Below are 21,212 nucleotides of genomic sequence, written 5' to 3'. Positions count from 1 at the left end.
TTTCCTGTCTTATATGGAAGACAAAGACTTTTACTGATGCAGGTATTACTGTATAAAGGGCATGTGTCTATATTATGCAGTCTCTTTCCAATCACAAAACAGAAACAGCTTGATATGACTTTTATGTCTAGCTGAAATTGATGCACAGCAGTTATATTTTGAGGGAGTTGAGCCAACTGCCCATGAAAATGTGACCCTATAAAATCAACAGGATATGGCTCCCCCTTGACAGCACCTAAATGGAGAATGGCAGTGAAATCAGTGAGGTGGTTATGAGCTCCCTCCAGGTTTCAGCCCTGGGTGAACTTCTGAGTTATGACCTAAGAGTTATGCACAGAAAACTGTGCTTCAAATTAAGTCTGACAAAGCCATAAGATCAAGGTGTTGGAGACAACTTGCAAACACATAAAAGAATTTTGTATGAATTTGTATTTATATGTTTTATACTATGACTGTTTTATACTATGACTATAACCAAAAAATTGTTCAGACACCTTTGCTGTCATCAGCCAAGTAACCAGCACTGTGCCTAGTTTGTGAGTGCTCAAACAAAACTGCAAAATAGGAAAAAAATGCAAGCTCAGTAGGGAAAATATGCTTTTCTCAGGGTTGAATTCTTAATAAAGTGAGATTAATTGGGCTGTATTGAGATGCAGGGATGCACAGGGATGGCTTCAGCTACGGGACTGAGGCAGACACGCTCTGATAGCTTTAGCTGCAAAATGGGAAGTGTTAGGGATGGCTCCTGCTCGTTCATTTTGCCAAGGGCTATCATTGCCATGGCAGCTCAACAGACTGGGGCATGTGTCCAGCTGTCCCTTGTCACTGCCAGGCCCAGGGAGGGAAGAGCATGCCAAGATGCAGCATTCCACCTTGGCAGCCCAGACACAAACACAGATTCTGCTCTAGAGTAGTAATTTCTGTGAGAGAAGTACCAGCTGCAACTTTTATTAGCAACATCTTGGGTTCCCTCAAGTATGTGCTCTAGGCTGTGCCAGGGAGCTTGACTGGGGGTCAGATGCTGATTACATGAACAGTGGGAAGAATTGTGTTCATTAGAAATGGGTATTTTAAAACAAATTTGAAGGAAAACCTAATAATGGAAGTAAAAGACAGTTATCTACTTATTTTGTTTTCACTTTTTTCAAAACCACTTTCTCTGGTTCTCCAAAAAAAATTTGTTTAACATATGTGCAATGTTCTCTCCCTTACTGGGAGCATCTTTACATGTGTTATCATCTGGCACCCAAGTTTAAAATGAGATCAGCATCATATGCATCAGCATCATATGAGAAGAATCTCTTGATTCTGCTACAAGTAAAAAAAATTGTCATGGTCCTTTGGAAAGTCAATATTAATTAATAATTAAACTAAACAGTGTATAAAATTAAAAGCTACAAGTGTGAAAAAGGCCAAGTGCCAAAGTCAAATCCAAAAGTCACTTTAATTGCTTTGTGTGTTGAAGGCTGAAAACATGTTGTATAATATTAACTGGTCAGAAAAATAGGCTATTTAAGTATTTTAACTTAATTGCTGTTAAAAAAGCAACCTCTTCTTACCCTATATAAGATACTTTGAAGTCGCTTCTTCTTCACAGTCTAGTGACAATTGTAAATACAAGTAATATTTGTAGTTTTTGTAATCTCTCTGGTCCAAAAACCCATATATTTGTCTCTGAATTACTACCATTCTTGCTGGCAGCAAACCTAGTAATAGAATAACTTGTATGTCCTTCTCAAATACTACATTTTAGTTAGAGCAGGATTTAAATTTCATTGGGGTCTGTTCAGACTTTCATTGGATCTGCAAAGTATTCAGGGTAAAGGAAGCCTTTCAAAATATGAAATCAATACATGCATTCTGTGGCATCAGATGGTGGGGCCTCCTTTGATGCTGCTCTGCTCTCCTCTCCCAAGTACTTCATGTTCCACACCAAAGGCAATGCTTCACTTTGAACAACTGGAGTTCAAACTGTGCATAGAAAACATATTTAGATACTCTGAGTGCTTTCCCCTTCAGATGTATTAGGCTTTATAAAATTCCTATTTTCCTTTAGCACTACTGCTGTTGAAATAATTTTAAAGTGTGGCACAGTACATAGTAAAATTGCACAAGTAATAGTGAGGCAGTTTAAAAGAATGAGGTAGATGCTATACTATGATCTATATAATAATGGAATTATATGTTGCAATTATCTAATAGATGGTATATTCTAATTCCTTTTAATGAATTGTCAGTAGTGCCTGTAATTTGTTTTAGATAGGCTTATGTCTTTAAAGTATTCTAACTACTAATATAATTCCCACCAAGTAATTCATTGCTATATTTAAGTATTAATATATTTGGATTTAATTTAAAGATTGTAATTGATTCAAGAGTATAATGCATTATTAATGTCTATTATTTAATGTAATTTATAATATCAAACATCTTGTTGATATTTTTAAATAAGAAAATAGATGAGTAGATCATTATACACTGTGAAATTAGGGAAATGAGAGATGCATCTTCTCCCTCTTATCTCTGTTTCTCTTTCTTCCTTTATTGCATTTTGTTTCACAAGATATTGAAGATCTAATGAATATTCAAATATATGCAAGTCCCATTGCAGCACCACACCTCATACACACAAAACACATACACCTTACATACAATTCCATCCTACATTTATTTGCACTTACAGGACCTCAGTGTTTTTGTCCATTAAAGATGAGTTTTTATAGGATTTGCATTTCTTACTTGACCCAAGGAATTACCCAGATACAAAATTACAGAACATCTAAGTAAGTTAGCCATCAAAAAGAGATGGAGAAACCTGTAAATTATCTTGCCTTCATCTCCTCACCCATGCTGCACCTGAAAAACAACCCTCCTCTCTCCTTCCTATCCCCACTTGGACATGCAGCTTCTCATTCAACCTTTGGTGCAACTAATTGCTTGAAATTGCTCATTTTTTATATTTGGCACAATGTTACCTGAAGGAGCATCAAGCCTTCCTGTGATGTGACAATGTAATATAGAGAGCTGCTCTTTTTCTGGGGCCACCATTTATATGAATTCCCACAACAACCAAATCCTTTCAGCATAACCCTGGAGGTACTGTTCCTCCTGATAATTTGTCAACATTGTCTGTTCAGCAAATTTTATGGGGTAGGAAGTTTTTTGTACATCTTATCAATCAAAATTGATTCTTGTAATACACATAATTCTGCAAATTTTTTAATTTATTTTTTTACCCCCAGTGGAAATACAAAAAACTTTAGCATTCAATTAGTTTCAAAACAGGCTGCATGTACTGAGTGAAACAATTAATATATTAAAGTATTTTGTAACATAATTGCAGTAAAAAGAACACTTTAGTCATTCAGAAAACAAAATAAGATGCTGTACTTTGTACCATTCTTGATATTTTAAAATTAATACAATATTTTACAATTATCATTTAAGTCTTCTATTCTCTCCCTTTGAATTTTTCTAGGTCAATTTTATCACTCTGTGTTAGTATTACTCACTACCATGTTATATGCTAGACCATATAGAATTTTAAAGATATATGAATGGAGAAAATATACGGTTTTGTTTTGGGTTTTTTTTAGGAGAAAATCCAAAATTACTTCTGTGATTTAAATCACACTTTCAGAATTATGGGGAAACACACTCTAAAATGTTAATTTTTTTCTTGTAGTCTGGGTGACTGACTCAGCCTGTGGCTAGGAGAGATTTCCCCTTCTTTCCATGTTGATATTCTACCCATTAATTTGATATCCCAATTCTTTGAAAGATCACCTACCTATTTCTGTATCAGTTCCTGGAGTCTGCAACATCCCCCAGCTGCTGTTGGGGTACCATGGCTGCATGTCAAATGGATGCTGATGTTGTATTTGGATGTGAATTACATCTTTCTCAGAGAGGATGAAGCCTCTCTCTATCAACTGTAAGGGAAGTAGCTAAGAAAATTTAACTAAATGCATAATTTTCAGATATCTAAAACTGCTTTTGGAAACTATCTTTGAATAGATTGGAATGAGTAAGGAGTAGCCAAACCTAATCTGAAGTCCTGAGTAGTGTTTTTCCATGCCCTCATCCCTCTGTGTTTGTTGGAGACAGAATTTGCCATAACAAACCTGAAACTGTTACATGAATCAGTCACCAGGTAAAAAGGCATTAGCTGCAAAGCTCTGCATCTGACTAAATAAAGCAAAATGTTGGTTAATTTCTGCAAAAATGAAGAAGAACAAGACAGAAATGCCCTTCATTCCCAGTGTTCAGCAAAGCAACAGAAGGACACCAAGGAAATTCAAATTATGAAACATTCTTGATGAAATATTAATCAAACCATACTATGGTCTTAATTGCTATAATTTAACACCCTGTATGGTATAAATATTTTAGAAACATGGTAAAAGGGAACATTAAGAAGGGGTCAAGGGATAATAATATACATTAATCTTGATGGGTGGAGATGTATACCTCATACTTAATTTATGTTTATACTGCAGTTCTGTATTCCTTTTTGAAGAGTAGGGTGTGGAATAAACTGTATGTATGCATCTTATATTGAGACATGCATGTTATGTATGTATGTGCTAATTGCTGTATGTATTTATAAAGTACAGGGCTCTGGTGTGTAGTATAGGTAGTATAGATATATAGGTATATAGATACAGCTACAGAGGATATAGACATGTAAAGGAATTTTAAAATCACAACTGCATGCTCTCCTTTATAAATCAGTCATGGATCCAGCAGTCTATAGAAGCAAATGGGTTAGGAAGTATGCAAACCACTTTCTCACAAAATTATTTCCTGAGGAATTCATTATCTGTACTGCCCTTGCAATAGCCACCTTTCTTTTTCAGTAGCAAATATTTCTTCTAAGGTTAGTTTCCATATATTTCCATGAAGGGAAAACCCTGGAAACAAATTTGTGCTGTGGCCACAGTGTCAGGGAGGAGAAAGCATGGCTTTATTCACAGTCTTAGGGGTGCTTTACAGCCTGTCTTGGTAGGACAGTGCCTGACACTGACAGCAGTCAGACAGAAGTCAGAAAACATTTCACTGAGCTTTTAACTCTCCTATAGATTTTTCACCCCATAAGAATGCTATTGTGATAATTTTTTACTGAAAATAGCATGCAGAAATTGCTTGAAATTGCTGGCACTCTAATAGTGACCTGTGCCCATGTATGCATAAAGCAGATAGGCATTTCATTTACATTTCTCGAAAATTGTGTGCAGTAATGATTCCTATGTGTTAAATTGCATAATCCATACTAGTCTGACAGTCTTATAAAGGCTGTGGGCCAATGTCTCCTTTTGAATGTATCAGTGCCAATGAAAGAGGTTATCATACCCTTGAGAGAGGTTATTGCTGTCATGTGTCTGTTGGTGGAACTGCTCCTGTGGTCACTCTCTAAACCATGTCAGTCAAAATTTACCAGGTAGGCTCAACTAGTTTAAATAGCAGATTTTTTTGCTAATGATGCACATTTTGAAAATACAAAGGATAAGGGGCTACTCATAAGAGGGTGTAGCTGGCATTTTGATGGACAGTGAACAGTTTTATCACCAGGACAGACTCCTGATTCACAGCATTAGTCCACAGCCTCTCCCTATGAATTCACCTGTCTTCTATAGTTTGAATATTTCTGCAGTTGCTTATGATTCCTTTTTAAAAATGCAGCATGACAAAATGCTTTTCTTTTGGGATGTAGGATTCTCACACAAAGCGCCCAGAGATCTGGGACACAGAACAGCTTTTTGCCCAATGAGAGTTTTATAACCAGATTTATTAACTGCTCAGATGGAACTGACACCATGGGGAGTGGCACAGCCCAGGTAGCCTTTTCTACACTTTGAAGGGATGTCCTGAAAAATGTTTCCATAGTATTGTTAGAGGAGGAATGGTGCCAGCAGAAACTCATTCCAATGTGCACTGGGTTAAACCCACCACAAAGGAGAGACCCCTCCATCACATCATTTACAGAATGGGAAAGCTTTGCCTTTGCTTGCAGCACTTCTGGGAGAGCTGATCAGTGTCTTATCCTGCCATTTCTCCTTATTTTAAACCCTGCCAATGTCTCTTCTGCCCCTAACAGTGAAATGGTGAAAGTGCTGCAGCTTTTAAAGGATTTATAAGGCTTAGCTGAACACATCACTTCCAATGCCAAAGAATAAGAGAATGAATGTTGTGTGGATGGAGGCAGCTTTGCCATTCTGCTGTTCTGTTGCCTAATATCCATTCCTTGTTATTTCAACCCCTCTGCCACCAATTACTGTCTGCACTCATTTGGTAGATATAAGCTCTTTTGCACAGGAACAACCTTTATGTAGCATGCTTGCAAAGTGCCTCTGGCACAGTGATGCTGGCCATGAAAAGAATTGTAGGTGAAGTTGTAATAATCATAATATTTTGAGTACTGCAAAGCAGCCATCCTTCACACACTCAGATCCTTCCTGTTACATCCTTCTCCTCATTCCCATCAAATGTGCATACCTGCAGACACAGGCACATTCAAATCCTGTAAATGCATTTAGGACACAGTTATCTCTGTAGGCAAGCCTTTATCTTCCTTATTTTGCACTTCACCCATCCAAGGATAAAAGTAATGGCTTTTCATTACATGATTAAAGTTTATATTCTTCAAAAAATGTTTGGCCCATATTTCTGAAATATAAGAGTTCTTCCATTCTTACTGATTTTCAAGAATTCCTTTTAAAGGTAGTGAAGTAGCCTCCAGAATTTTCATAAAAGAATTATGAAAATGTGTTTTCTAAAAACTAACTGGGCAAGTTAACATCATCTGTATTCACTCTCATCTGAAAGCTTTATTGTGACTCTTGTTACTAGTGGCATCCTTGGTAATAAATATTTTCATTTTATTCTGAGGCACAGCAAATAGATTTTGTTAGTGAATGACCTTGTGCATTAGCTGTGCTATTCATGATTTAGTGAGCCAGTCAGTTGAAATATTGCTAATGTTTTTTGTGACTCAGTCTTGTTACATTTGTGCCACGAGGATGACATTAAGTGTAGTCGTAGATGAATAACAAATAACGTGTCTCGAAGTTGTGTTTTGGATCATTAAAGAAATGAACCTACAGGGTGCTGTTTTATTAACTGAGGAAATGACTGGGAACAAAATGACAGCTCTTGAATGTGTATTTATTAAAAATAACATTTGGCATGCTGAGAATTAGTGGTAGTGTCCGTTAAATTTTTCATAAACCAGTGCAAATACACCACAGTGTCCATCCTAAGATTTTGACAGACTTTAAATAAGTGTAAGAATAATTCTTACATTTCTTACTGTTTCAGCCTAAGACTCAAAATGGTGCAAGCGGGAGAACGCTAAAAAAGTAGAGCATAACAAAGATGAGGATTAATAATTAGATGCTAATATGGGTATTTTAAAATATTATGTATTATAATATGAAAGAAGGTCAGTGTGCTTTCCAGGGATATCCTAGGGAGGAGTGGATTACTTCTTTAAAAGTGCAGCTACTATTCTTGGATTTGTTTTCCTGAGTCTGTCCATTTCTTTTGTGCTAAAAAATAATGGAAACTCTAGAAAAAGTATCTTGTAGACTGATGGGGAGATGGTTCAGTCCTTTCCTTTGTCCAAGTAACACATCTATTCTAAAGAAACCACAGATCAGTTAATTTCCAGATAATAGGGTTTTCTGAATTTCTACAAAGCTACAACCCTAAGTATCAACCTCTGGATTACTTCAGTGGCTCTTTCTGCTTATTTAAAAAGAATTAATCACAAAAAGGAGATGCAATGGATATCCTGAGAGATCAAAATGAGTTATATGGAAGGAGAGACTATTCAAATAGAAGGAAAAAGCAAATACAAAACTAGAATGTTAGCTACTCTTGAAAAGCTGAGTTACTGCTCTTATCTACTTGGAGTTTTTTTGGTAGTATTTTCAGCCCTAGAAAATTAAAGCAATCTGTTGAATTCTTGACTATAAATAAACAAGGCAGAAAACCTGTTCTTTTGTACTGTTGTTCCAAAAACTTGTCTATTTAAAAGGACAAAAGCTGTAGCCTTAAGCTTTTCTTCTGGGCTGTTGCTTTTCACAGAGTGGTGAAGGTGAAGAGGCCAAGAGTGCTCTGCATGGGAAGGGCTAAGGAAGGTCCTGGAAGATCTTTCTTGCCTGATTCCCTGGGACCAGGAATCTTGCTTTCTGGTTTTTAAATGTTCAGGTTGGACATATGATGGTGAACTTTGATGTTAAGATAAGGGGGACTTGAAAAAGGACAATTAATAGTTAATCTAGACATTAGCAATCATCCAGACATAACTCTGCAGAGCAGCACTGCACAGGCAGTCACAGCCTTTGGTCTACCTGAACCTGCTCTCCTCCAGTTTCAGCTCAACATCCTGCAATTTGTTTCATCTGAATTTTCTGTTCAGAGCTGAAACTTGTCAAGGAATATTTATGTGAACAAATTCTGATGTGAAAAGTGGAATGACACTTCTTTTTTTCGTTTTCTGCTAACACTGGCTGAATTGGTACAACTTTTGCTATAAATAATGGATAAGTGTTTTAAGTATGCAAGAGAGTTGTTACACACACATGCACTGCACTCTGTCAAGTAATGTGCAGCATTGAATTGTCACTGTTAAAATGGTCAGCACTGCTAAAAATCGTCACTGTTAAGCATTCATTGAAATATATTTTGTGTTTATACAGCATATACAGCATGTAACAACATATATATACATATATACACAGATATATGCATATATACAACATATAACAATTGACACATATCCAGAGCATGGTTATTTTAGTTATTCCTCAAAACTCTTCTTTTGATGGACACCAATCTGCTTATATTATTTAAGAGAATATTTTTGATAATGGGTTCCTGAAGCTCCGCCAAAAAGAAGTATTTAGAATAGATAAAGGTTTTTCATTCCTACAATTCTAATTCATGTACACTGGCTTTGTTCATACTTCAGAAAAAGAATCATCCTCACACCAAACCTCAGAAATCCCCTCTGGAACCATGGCATTGTCTATTGAAACGTTTTACTGCTGAAGTGTTTTGGAGCTTGTGGACATGTGTTTCTTACAAGGAAATACCTATGGAAAAAAAAATAGAATTGGTTGATGCAGCAGACCTTTCCAGGCATATATCTATATATATATCTAAACTATAAACTATACCAATCTCAGGATGGGATAAGTAAATCTCTGGTGATATCTATTTACTTCTCTTGACAAGGCAGGGAATTTGACTGATTTCCTAGTTGAGACAGCAAATGTTGTAGAGATGGATCCCATCATGAAGCAAAAAAGCTTCAGAGAAATAAAAAAAGTCATTTCATACATCCTAAACTCCTTTACTACAATTTAAATATCAGAATAACAATGTGCTCATTTTAAAGGAAAGTTAAAGGAAGACATACAATTGAGCAGGTATTTATTGAAGAAGTGGAAATAAGTCAATACAAGCAGTCATGCAGAAAGGATGTTTTTAAAATACATCCTTAATCTATGCAAAGACATAGGTACCTGAGGTCCTGCTGCATAAAATCAGTGCTACTTTATCCTTGAATATTACCTGGGTATGGAGTAAGAGGTAGATGGCTTAGAGAGGGAAAAGTGACATTGTTTCAGTGAGAAAGTTTAAAAAAATATGCAGTTCTTGACAGCTATTCAAGTATGGCCCATTTTCCCTCTTAGGGAAACATGCAGTGTTGCTATTTCCCTGACAAAGGGATTTTGTGTGTATTTTTTGTAAAGAATTAAAAACAAACAGAGATGGAAAATTTCTTGATTGTGAGCATGGAGATTTAGCTGCCTCGCACCGAAATCTGTGAGAACGCAAAGGTGCACAGGGAGTGGTGAGCATGGTCTGAATTTCCATCTGCTGGTTTTATTGGCTGGAGCAGGTTGTAAAGGATGTGTGCTCTCAAAATTGCTGGAGATGCAAACAATATTTTAAATTACTCCAGGCAGCAAGGTACTGCATCTGAACAGATTGAAAGCTGAAATGTTGATATCAGAAATTAAATTAATGCACATGAGATTGAAACAATATCTAATTAAAATCACTTGAAAAATGACTTGAAAATTGAATATGACATAGTATTTAGCAGGCTGTTGCTAGCACAGTGATGTGGCTTTGACTTTTCTGCAACCATTTCCATTCCAGGCCTGGCTGCCAGTTAAATAGAAATTACACATGAAGCAGCTATCTCGTGCCACCACCCTGTAAAGATTGGAGGACAAAATACCTTCTGCCTGCAGATTGTGTACTTGTTCCTCACTAATTGCATTGTAAAATTTAGTACAGGCACCCTTCTCATTTTATCTGGCCACTTGAGTTGGTCATTCTTGTTCTGAGCTGATGCATTCTGAATATTCCATGTTGTGCTTTTGACTTGCTGTGTATCTGCATGGCACAGTGTGTGGCCCTACCAAAGACAAAGGCACTCACCCTGAACCATGCTATGAAGAAGCTTTCCAAATATTCAAGGGTTCCTTGTAGGAGAGTAGAAATAAAAGTCTAACTTGAGGTAAATAAATGTAACATTTGCTTGTCTTAGAGATACTTGTTAAAAAGCCAAAAACTCTAATAAGCACCATCTCCCTGGAATTCCCTTCCTCCTTTTCTCTTTCCTTTTCTCAGAGAGGAAAATAAATTAAATTCTTCCAAATGTGGTTCTTTGAAAGGAGCTTTGCAACAAGCTGATGGGAAGAAAACAGTGGTTGCAGAATTCATGTGACAGCCTACAGTAAATCTGAATTAGCTGCCCTCAATTTATTGACTGGAGGTCAGTCAATATAGTTAGCAAGTCTTAGAGCATGAATTGTCTCATTCTAAAATGGGCAGGTAATAGAGGTCAGAGGAATCATATGGCCATAAGTACTTTTTTTCCTACATTCAGTTAAATACAACACACACTCAACAAAAATCAAGTTTTCCTTGTGAGTGATGCCATCTTCCCAGAAACATTTTTCATATTTAAGGGTGGTTTCTTCTTTGGAGCAGATAAATCTTGCAACAGCATGGGAGACAAACTGGGGATGCTTCCTGCTGAAAGCCTTTCCCCTTCCCTCACTTGTGCCAGTGTGTGCTCCCATGAGTGCAGCTGTGCTTGGCAGCCTGCCTGATAGAAAACCTTCTTCCAGAAGTGCAGTAATGAGACTGCAGCTCTGCTCAGAGCCCTCCATAACTTGCTCCTTCTAATAAGTGATGGACTCTGAGGTTAAACCTGCCAAACCTACGCACTCCAATTGCTGACCGTGCCACTGACAGATAACTGCTAAAGGAAATAAATGTTTGCCCTCAGAAAACACATCAGACCTCCCTCAGGTTAGTGAAGACTGAGCAGTGCCAATCCCTACCCTTAAACACTCAGCAACACCCTCATCATGCTCTCTAATAGAGCAAAGCCATTAAGTTGTCCCCATTGTAATTTAGATCACAGAAGAGACTTCCACAGATTCTTTCAGGTTAAAATAACTGGTATACAGAGAGTAGGCAAAATTATTCCACTGTAGCTACGTGCTTAATTATATGGAATACTGCATAAATTGTCAAGTGCAAAGAATTATTCTGATAAATTAAAATACTAATTAAATAGGCTATTGCAGAATTTTGAGAACATTATAGGGCTCCGCTTCTTCAAGTAATTTGCATATCCTTCATCTAGTGAATTTAATTTAAAGGCCTCCCTTTTTGTGTGTTTGGAAGCCGTTTTTGTTTCAATGGAAGATTAAAAAATGGATTTATATGTTGCTAACCGATTCGAGGGGGATTTTGTTGGCATTTTTTTATTTTTCTCTTTTTTTTATTTTGAATAGTTGTTCTTATTATGCCTCTTTGCTGATGAGTTTGTCAGTTCTCCATCAGCATTACAGGACTTTAAACTGTGACCATAAAAAAATAACTTTGATGAAATATGCAATATACTGTGTTACCCAGAATTGTAATTTCTACTTTCATAAAATTTGCAACTGAAACATCAGCTGCTGTGTACTGGTATTTGAATAAAAGCTAGCAGTTAGTACACTAAAATATTTTCAAAAATTTGGGCCAGCTTTCAGGTTTCCCATCACTTCTTCCATCTATCTATATTGACAGTGTCTTCTTGCTTTAAATTCTCCATTATAGTTCTGCATAGAAAAGGATAAGTGGTAGTATTCACCATTCCACTGCTTGAAGCAGCTGCTTGGTATGTAGTTGCTGCTTCGGCTTCAGCACCATTTTTGACAGAATTTCTTGACCTTCCTGGGCAGCTTGTGGAGTTCAAGGTTAGCTGAAATTCTCTGCTGTGCACGCCTGGAGTGAGCACGCCAGAGACTGTCAGCTGTGTCTCTCTCCACAATCTGACAGAGCCTGGGCTTGACCATTTTCCGGTTATGATTTAATCAATAACACCTCGTGCCTTCATGCCTCCTAATTTTGGCAGGGTTTGTGTTAGCATGGCTGTCAGACCTGTCCTTTGTGTTTCAGCCAATATCAAGGGAGAAAGCAGGGGTATTAAACAAACCTTTTTTGTTGTTGTTTTTTTAATATCAAAGCTTCAATAATTAATGTCTGCAGGAAACCTAGGAAAAGGAGGTCAAATCTGTAATAGTAATTATAAAATTTAGCGATTCAGCAGACCCAATATTTTCTATTAACTGTTCATGTGGTAAGAAATTACACAGTGGGAGTTACGCTTTGTTGTTTACTTATAGCCATTTATTTTGTAGCCACTCTGCTGTGCAGTTTTCTTTATCCTAAGCTGCCGAAGAATCCTTTGTTGGACCATTCAGTTTCTTTGAAGGAGCCTGTGGAACTTTCTCATTTTATAAATCTCCTATTTTTGCACCTGGTAGAAATCTGCCTTTAACGTGTTTTCTGGGTGTGAGGTGGTCAGTGTGGTAGCATGGCATATCTTTGCAAAGATTTATTTATTTTTTTGGAAATTCATACTGCACAAGATAAACAACACTGCAAAACATGGTCTCAAATATCATGTTTCAGTCAACTTGCCTTCACATGGTCGCTTTGGCTCTGGGTGGAATAAATAAGTTTGTGGATGTATAAAGTGTGGCACAGGTGTTAAGTATGCGAGTATTGCATGCAGGTTTCAGGTTGTCATTCAGCAAAACATGCATTTAAACTTTCTTAGTTTGGGACTCCATGTTCCTCTGTACTTAATCAGCATATTAAAAAGTGCAAAAATAGAAATGTCTGGGTGTAAAAGATGTACAGATCTTTCTTTGTTTAAACTGGGGGCAATATTCACCCCTTGAGGAAGGCATTCAGAAAACTTTTTCTGTGGTAGAATTCCTAGAGGTATAACTTCTTGAGTTTTTGCATGCACAAACCCTTACAAAAATCTTTCCATAAGTGGTGAGATGGAGCCTAATGATCCAACTTACCTCTGGAATAAATGTGAGTCATTTGTGTTGCACTTTTGACAAACAAGTTCACAATAATCTAGAAATGTCTGCTGCAATCTGAGCTGTTTTGAATGTATCAAATGGCAACAATTATAGAGGGTTTTTTTTTCACAAATGAAAAAAAAAACAAGTTAATTCCCTTAAGTATTTTCATGTAAATTTACAGTGTGCAGTATGTCCTAGCACTTCTTGACCTTTCTGATTGAAAGGTTTGCTTTAGGCAACCAAAACTGAGAAGCTGCATCTATCAAATTCTGTTCATAATCAAAGAAAAGAGGTAGATGCCTGCAGATACGTGTAAGATGTGTGGGATGACTCACCACATTAAATGTGCATTCCTTTCCAAAGACAGCAGAGAGAACCCAGATGACTCACTTGGATTACAGGCAGCTAAAGGAAGGAGAGGTTAACGAGGCTGCAAGGCTTCATTGCTCCTCATAAATAAATCAAGCCAGGTGCCTGGGTTTTGGCCATGAGTCCACCTGACACGGTTTGCATCCAGAAGGTTAAAATCTTCCCATCCAGAATGGGATGGCATCACCCATGCACCCAGCTAGGAATAATTTCATCCTTGTGCTGTTCCCAGAATCGTGGTTGAGCACTGTCACAGGCCAAAATCATATCACATCATTTAAGAGAATGGGCAATTGTGCACCAGTGCTCAAGCTCATGCCCTGAGTGTGTTTGGGTTGCTGGTATAATTGTAGTCTTAGTCATCATTACCTTTTATTAACTGTTTTATGCTGGGTTGCCTTATGCTAGTTTTTAATTATATAGATGTTGATAAAGAGAAAAAACTAAATTTAAAAAGAAACAGCTTGTGCATTGCATCCTGGTAGTGTAGAATAAACTATTTAACCTGTGACTTAAGAGTCTGTGTCTGTTGTGAAGAGTCCTACACTGTTCTCATGGTAAACCACTGCTCAGCTCTTCAATGCAAGGAAGTGGGAAGTATCCTCAGAAAAGAACTTCCCCTACAAATTGTGTATCTGTGTTAAATGTGTGTAATATTGTGTAAAATATAATTAGCTTGGCTTTCTTTTTCACATAATAATGAGCAATTAATAGCATAAATATGCATTAAAAAAACTGACTAGCAGAATTGCTCTCAGGGAAAGATATTCTATAGATGGAATAGATAGGAACTGTCATGAATATATTGATGAAGTAAAGAAGGTTGGTGGGAAATACTGTAAAGTCATACATATTCCAGCTTTCCTTTAGCTCTCTCAATCTTAATTTTTCCTTACAGCCATAAACAAAGAGAAGCTCGAAAAAACAACTGGACTGAAAATTCTGCAGACTGGTGTGGGGGAGGTAAGTGGTTTTCAGGCATTTTACATTCTCAAAAATATTTTTGTTATTGGGATTTTTTTGAGAAATTCTGGAGCTCATGAACGCTTGTGAGCTACCAGTCTCATAGTGCTAAGGGCCTTTTTATGATACAGTTGCATCTGTCAAAATACAATCTGCTGCACAAATAGCACTGTATCCCACAGAGAAAAAAAAAATACCATCCTTATGAGAAAAATGCATCCAGCTTTAAGAAATGCAGTTTTTACTTTGTTGTATCACAGGAAAAAAGTCCCCCAAAGATCAGCACAGCAACTGAAGTCATCATATTATTCCCCTTGGTTTTGATAGAGTGCTATCTCATCTCGGTCAGTGGAAGCTTGAATTTGGGGTAAAGAATCTTGAGATTTTAAAGAGAATCTGACATCTAAATGTCTTGCTTATTTTGGATGTAACTTAAAACATAAATAAAACATGTGTCTGTTATTATAGTGATATCACTAAGCAAAAACTCCACTAAGCAGTTCATCATTTATTAATAAACATGATGCTATCTGCTAAGAACCTTGTATGAACTACAGTTGATTGCTAATTCTCGTGCTAATTTTGTGTACACAGTTATCTCTTTTTTTCCTTTTCATTTAAGTAATTTTGCTAGTGGTGAATGCTCACAGGGCCAGGCAAATGCCTTTTTCTCATGATTGCATTATTCTCAGTATTAAAAATAATGAATTACTAACTTCTAATATACTGAAGGAATAGGTTGTTTTCTTTCTTGACTGATTTTTGGGGTTTATATTTCTGATTTTTATCAGTTCACGCCTAAGAACTTTACTTGATAATATTTGTGAGGTTCACTGTGCAACTTTATTCACGTTGGTCCTGAAGAGGTAGTAACACTGCAACTTGCTGTGATGCTAAAGGGCTAAAGCTGAAGGAATTAGAACTTGGAAACAAAAATAGGTGAAATCATCAGAAGATGAAAGCTGTCATCTCTCCTTAACTGATTTATCTAGGAATGTTTCTCATGGGTGAATAACCTTAGAAACTGGGAAGTACATCCTGGGGCATGGCTGTGCCCCTCAGGCTGTGTCCTGACTTCAGGCCAGGCTGAAGTTTGTGGTTGTGCTGTCTGCAGCCCTGGTTTCTGTTAAAGAGAGGAGAACCAGGATTGGGGTACAGTTTGTGGAAGCCAGACTCAATATCATTTTACCCAATGGGACTCATCCATGCTAATGAAATACCTCCATGTATTTTGTCAAGTTCCAGTCATTGAATGGATTCCAGTCTGCTGAGAAATCAGCTGAAGAATGAAAGCCCACTTTAGAGGCTTACTGTTAAATCAGTTTTTGTATTGTATATGGTCAATGGAGAAAGAATTCCCTTTTGGATAGTTGGAATGCAGGAAGTTTTCACCTGCTAATTGTGTCATTAATCCCCATTGCAGCAATAGGGTTGCTGTAACCATGGTAGCTAAGGATGTGCTGGAGCTGTAACCTTAAGGACTTCCTAGATTCTAAAACCAGCTAACAGAGTGGGGGAAAATTAAAGAGTTCTTAGGCCAGAGACCTCACCAGCCTGATTCTCGTGTTTGGTTTAGAAAAAGTCACTGTAGAACTTGCCTGCCATACATTTAGGCTGTCATAACTTTTTATAAAAACCACTGATACAACTTGGATTAATGAAGACTTTGGCAGAATTTTGTGCTTTACATTCTACCAAATATGTATTATTAGAAGGCAAAAAGTGAATGCTGGTTAACCCAAGCAAAGCAGACATTTTGGCTGAAATATATTCTAGGTTATATCCAAAAGAGGGTGATCAGCAGAGATAGAACCAAGTGGTTTGGACCAAGTGAGGTGATGGAAAAACATTTATTCAGCTGCTTATGTATTTTGTTGGATGTGAATTCTCCCAGCTGTGTACATTCCCCTTTCTAAGTCTTAACAGGTATGATTGTATAGATAATATAGATAATTTCATTTCTGTGGTCTCACATAAACAAAAAATAGAGGAGTGCTGTAAAAGCTGTTTCTCTGTTGATACAGTATCAGATTTAGGCTATTTTAGGTTAAATTTAACTATAGTAATCCAATTTTGCAGTTTGTGTTTTATTTACCCTGGTGAATAATTATTATTGAAATAATAGAAAGTATGTGTTTAAAGATAATGAAGGAGCTTCTTGTTGAATAAGGATTCCTTTTACTTCACACTGGAATTAGGAATGGCATTACATAGAATGGTGACAGTAAATCAAAGTCAAGATGTTCTAATCAAAAGTACTTAGAAAAACTTTAGTAGAGAATGAGGAATGGCCTTTTTGTTTGGACAGCAGGTGAGATGCATGACAAAGTTAATGGATATATAATCTTCACATGCAGGCCTGTAAAATAAAAAGGATTGATTTTGCAAGGCAATTTTCATATCTGAAATACCTCAAGAGAAATATAGCCCAGATGGTAGTGGCAAATGGAGCTGCTGTCCAAACAAATGCAGGAGCTCTCCTAAGCTCAGCAGTAATTCATGTGTGGCTCTGGACAGTGGAATCTGTTTTAGGTGTTGATCTGTGGTAACAGGATTTGTGTCTCAGTAAGGAATGTGTGGACACCAGTGACTTCCCAGGCCTTGGCTGTGCTAGAGGAAACTGTCTCTTCCTGTGTGGAGATGAGAAATGCTTCTCAGAGCTCCTCAATCTCTCCCTTTCTTTCCCCTATCTCAAGAAAAACATTTCAAAAGCAGCAACAGATTATAAAATTCACACCAAGCTTACTGAGCCATTCAGTCAAGTCCAGGGAGGGCTGATGAATTGCTTTTATGTCACTGCATAAACATGTGCTATATAGTCATTAACAACATGGGTCTGGAGTCTACACAGCTGCAATGCAGTTCATCATCTTTATGTCATGTAAAAGATTTCCACAGCTTGTGATTCTTGTGGCTGGGCCTGAGTTAGCTGCACTGTATCAGGGCAGGGTTGGCTCTGCCTTAGCAGGACTGAAATGAGTTCCTACCTGTGACTTCAGGAGCTGCTCATGTGTCAGGGTGGTGGCTTAAAGTTCTGTGCATTTCATGGGAAAGTGTGGATGATAAAGTGAAAACCTGGACTGTGGGCAAGCAGAGCTTCTGTCAGGCCATTTTAGAACAGACTTTATTGGTATTTCCAGAGCACATCCATCTCAACATTGAACATTTGCAACAGAATATTCAAGAGTACAGGGATCCAGAGAGTTAGATTGGAGTTTGTTATGATGTGTATCACTCTTAAAATGAGAATTGTTTTGACATTTATCTTGTTTGCAGGAAGGCTGTTATACCAGAAAACCAGAATAACTCTGCTGTAGAGAAAACCAGTGCCGAGGTTGTGATCTTGTGGATCTGTGCATTGCTGTAGTACTGACTATCTCTGGAATTACATTTGCCAAGATATTTCTTTTTTATTTGCAGTTTTCCAGCACCTATAAGAAGAGCTGGAAAAGACTAAAACTAAAAAAACCTGTAGAACTCCTCTACAGTATCCATGAGAAATTTGTTGGTCTCATTGCCATGCATGTTTGTGCCACACAAATCCATCATGAGCATTTCACACCTTCTTGTTTATTCAGATACAATGAAGCTTTGAGGTATTTTCTTTTGATCTCCCACACATTAAATAAATCTCTGGAGTCCTGAGGTCATCTTCAGCTGTTCAGCTGAGTTTCTATGAGGGTATGAATGCATGTGTTGTGTTATTTAGATGTCTATTTGCATAATACCATGAAAGACATGATACTGGTAAAAAACTGAAGAGCTAAACAGCATTTAAGCAGGACCCATAACTCTTCCCCAACTTGATGTGAACCACTACTTGAGTTGAACTTTCTGCTCTGCATGGCTGAGCACTCATGCAAGATCTTGAGGACAACATTTTGTCTCACATGAGGGGAAAGCCTCCTTAGCAGCTGCACAGCTCCACCTGACTCTTCCTGAGGAGGAATCAGCAGTGGCAGAAGCCCCAGTCCCACATTTTTCCACCTGGACTTGTGCCCAGGAGTTTCTTTCCAGCCCACGGGAGCTCAGCAGACACCATGAGGCACAGCCCTGCACAGGAGTCACCACATCAGGTGTTCCTTCAGCATCCCTTAGGAACTTAACTACTTCTATCCCTCCACATAAGCACTGTTGGATTATTATAGGAGCACAGTATTTTTAAGTTCAGTTCCATACCCAGGTTTGCTGTGACCAGAATTATCGTGACACAGGTAAATGGTTTTTTTTCAGCTTTTGGCTGAAATTTGTTTTCAGAGTAACAAGTCAGGCTGTCCAGTGACTCAAAAAGTGCAATCAGGTTTTGGGATATAATAATCTGTGGTTTGAATAATCAGTGAATAAACCCTGAAACAAACCAAGGGAATGGTACTGTTCCTGTCTTGAACTGACAAAACACCACCCACTTCAGAGTAAGTTATTTTAAATTACCTCTTTCAATTTCCCAGTAAGAATGCACAGAAGAAACTAATCATTGGAATCATAACTTCATTTGTAGGATTTGAATCATGGCTCTCATATGGCAGACATAAAAATTAGAACAGTTTTCTAAAGGAAATGGAAATAACCCAAAATATATGCAAAATGAACATTTCACCATACCTCTAGCTGTCCTAAAATAGAGCAGTGATATTTTGACATGTTTCAGGATATTCTCATTTATAGATATTTTGATAGGTGTAGAATTATGTTGATGCTGCATAAAGTGATGTTACTACAATAAAGAAATCTGCATTTAAAAATTCTAGTGAAGCTAGAGGATGAGATAGGACAGACTTTCCAGTGATGTGCAACCTTCTGAGGCAAGAGTCAGGTTTCTAGCTTCCCTTATGTTGCCAGATTTTGTCACTTATGGCCTGTATATCCAGATTTTACCTGGAATGATATTGGATTGGAAATCCATAAAAAATTGGAGTGCAGAACTCCATAAATCATTTTCAATTGTGGAAGAATGAGGTGTAAACCTCTTTTTCTGATCTTGGACTGCTAGGTAAAATGCTGTGTGCTGGCTTTTGGCTTGAAAAGACAAAACTAGCCTGGGATCTACTCCAGCTGTCTCTGCTACAGTGACATCTTGGCAAGCCAAAAGCTCCTGCCCTGGAGCAGGTACTGCCCAGGGGTACTCAGGATTGGAAGGGGTGCTGTACCCAAGATCATTAAGATGAGGTAGATCTGAGAGTGACCTGGTGTAAGAACAGCAGCTGTGCATGTACAAATACTCAAGTTTCAGCCCAGACACAACTAAGTTTTTCACTTCAGTTGAAACCAACCCTTGTTTTACCAGAACTAAAAGGCTGAAGGCAGGCACAGGCACATGTGAGGGCAGACACATCTGCACCACAGGGTAAGCATTCTTATGCCAGAGAGGGCTTTTTCCCTGTGCCTGCCTTCAGCATTTTTCTTACAAACCCCACGACTTAGAGCTTAACAAGTTTATTTTTCCCTGTTATGTGAGATTGGAGTGCCCACAGACAGTTCTTGCTGTTGGCTTTTGCTGATCACTGTGGCTGTGTTGATGAGCAGCCAAACAGAGATTTCCAGGAGGGACAGTGTTTGGAGCCACATGCATTGTTGTGGACAAGACATGGATCAGGTCACAGAGGGGTTCTTTGCCTTAAGGCATGCAACTTTAAGTCTATATATGGAAATAAGAGTAATAACATTAAATTAAAAACTTTAAAGTCTACAATCCTTGAAATATTCTTGGTGAAGGCATAATGAGAAAAACTTACCTTATCGCACGCACACAAATTACAGATTCTAAAGCTGTGTAACCTTTAAAAATTAGTAGATTATGTTTTACACACAATTCTACTAGTAATACTACTTATGTGAAATTTTATAACAGTGAATAATATCTCACTATTACAGTTTGTAAGTACACATGAATAATGAAGTTATGCTGATCAGAACTTAGTCACATAGTAGCATTTAGAAGTAACACTTTAATAAATTCTAGGAATAAAGCTAAACAGAACATTAGATTTCTCCAAAGAGAATGATGAAGATCTATGGCTCATTTATTTAAGACCTTGTATGCTTTTGAAAAATGCATTCTAGCTAATATTTAGAGATAATGTTAATGCTATTTATTAACTATTCATTACAGTACATAGCCCACTAGAGGGCTGCTTTTCAAATAAATTGCATCCAGAATGTTAATAAAAGTGTTAAATGTTTAAAAACAAAATATATGCAGCAGAAATATATGCATCATTTTACCACATTATTTTGTCAACTATCTTCTGCTACTGCATGTTATATACAGAGCATATGAAGACAATATAAGTCATGGCCCCAAATCGAAAAAACATTTAGAATATGCTTAGCTTTAAGTATATAGTTAGACATTTCTTTTAAGCTGTTGCTAAGTTTAGAGTTAAAGAGATGCCTGGATGCTCCTGAGACTGTCTTCTGTCACATATCACACCGTCTCTGGTTGTGGAGGGGCAAAGTTCCAATGTTTATCCCCTGTAT

At 37.4% G+C, this 21,212-nt stretch overlaps 1 protein-coding gene across 1 annotated transcript in view; it reads left to right on the top strand.

Annotated features, from left to right (window-relative positions):
• Positions 1-21,212, top strand: part of PTPRN2 (protein tyrosine phosphatase receptor type N2) — a 625,844-nt gene that overhangs the window by 377,414 nt on the left and 227,218 nt on the right. The window contains exon 12 of the mRNA XM_033074413.2: positions 14,671-14,735. Coding sequence (XP_032930304.1) covers positions 14,671-14,735 — 65 coding nt within the window. The remainder of the gene's footprint in view (positions 1-14,670; positions 14,736-21,212) is intronic.

Source organism: Catharus ustulatus, chromosome 1 (assembly GCF_009819885.2).
Source record: "Catharus ustulatus isolate bCatUst1 chromosome 1, bCatUst1.pri.v2, whole genome shotgun sequence".
NCBI lineage: Eukaryota > Metazoa > Chordata > Aves > Passeriformes > Turdidae > Catharus > Catharus ustulatus.
Note: the sequence above shows the minus strand (reverse complement) of the source record. Positions and strands in the feature narration are given on the sequence as shown.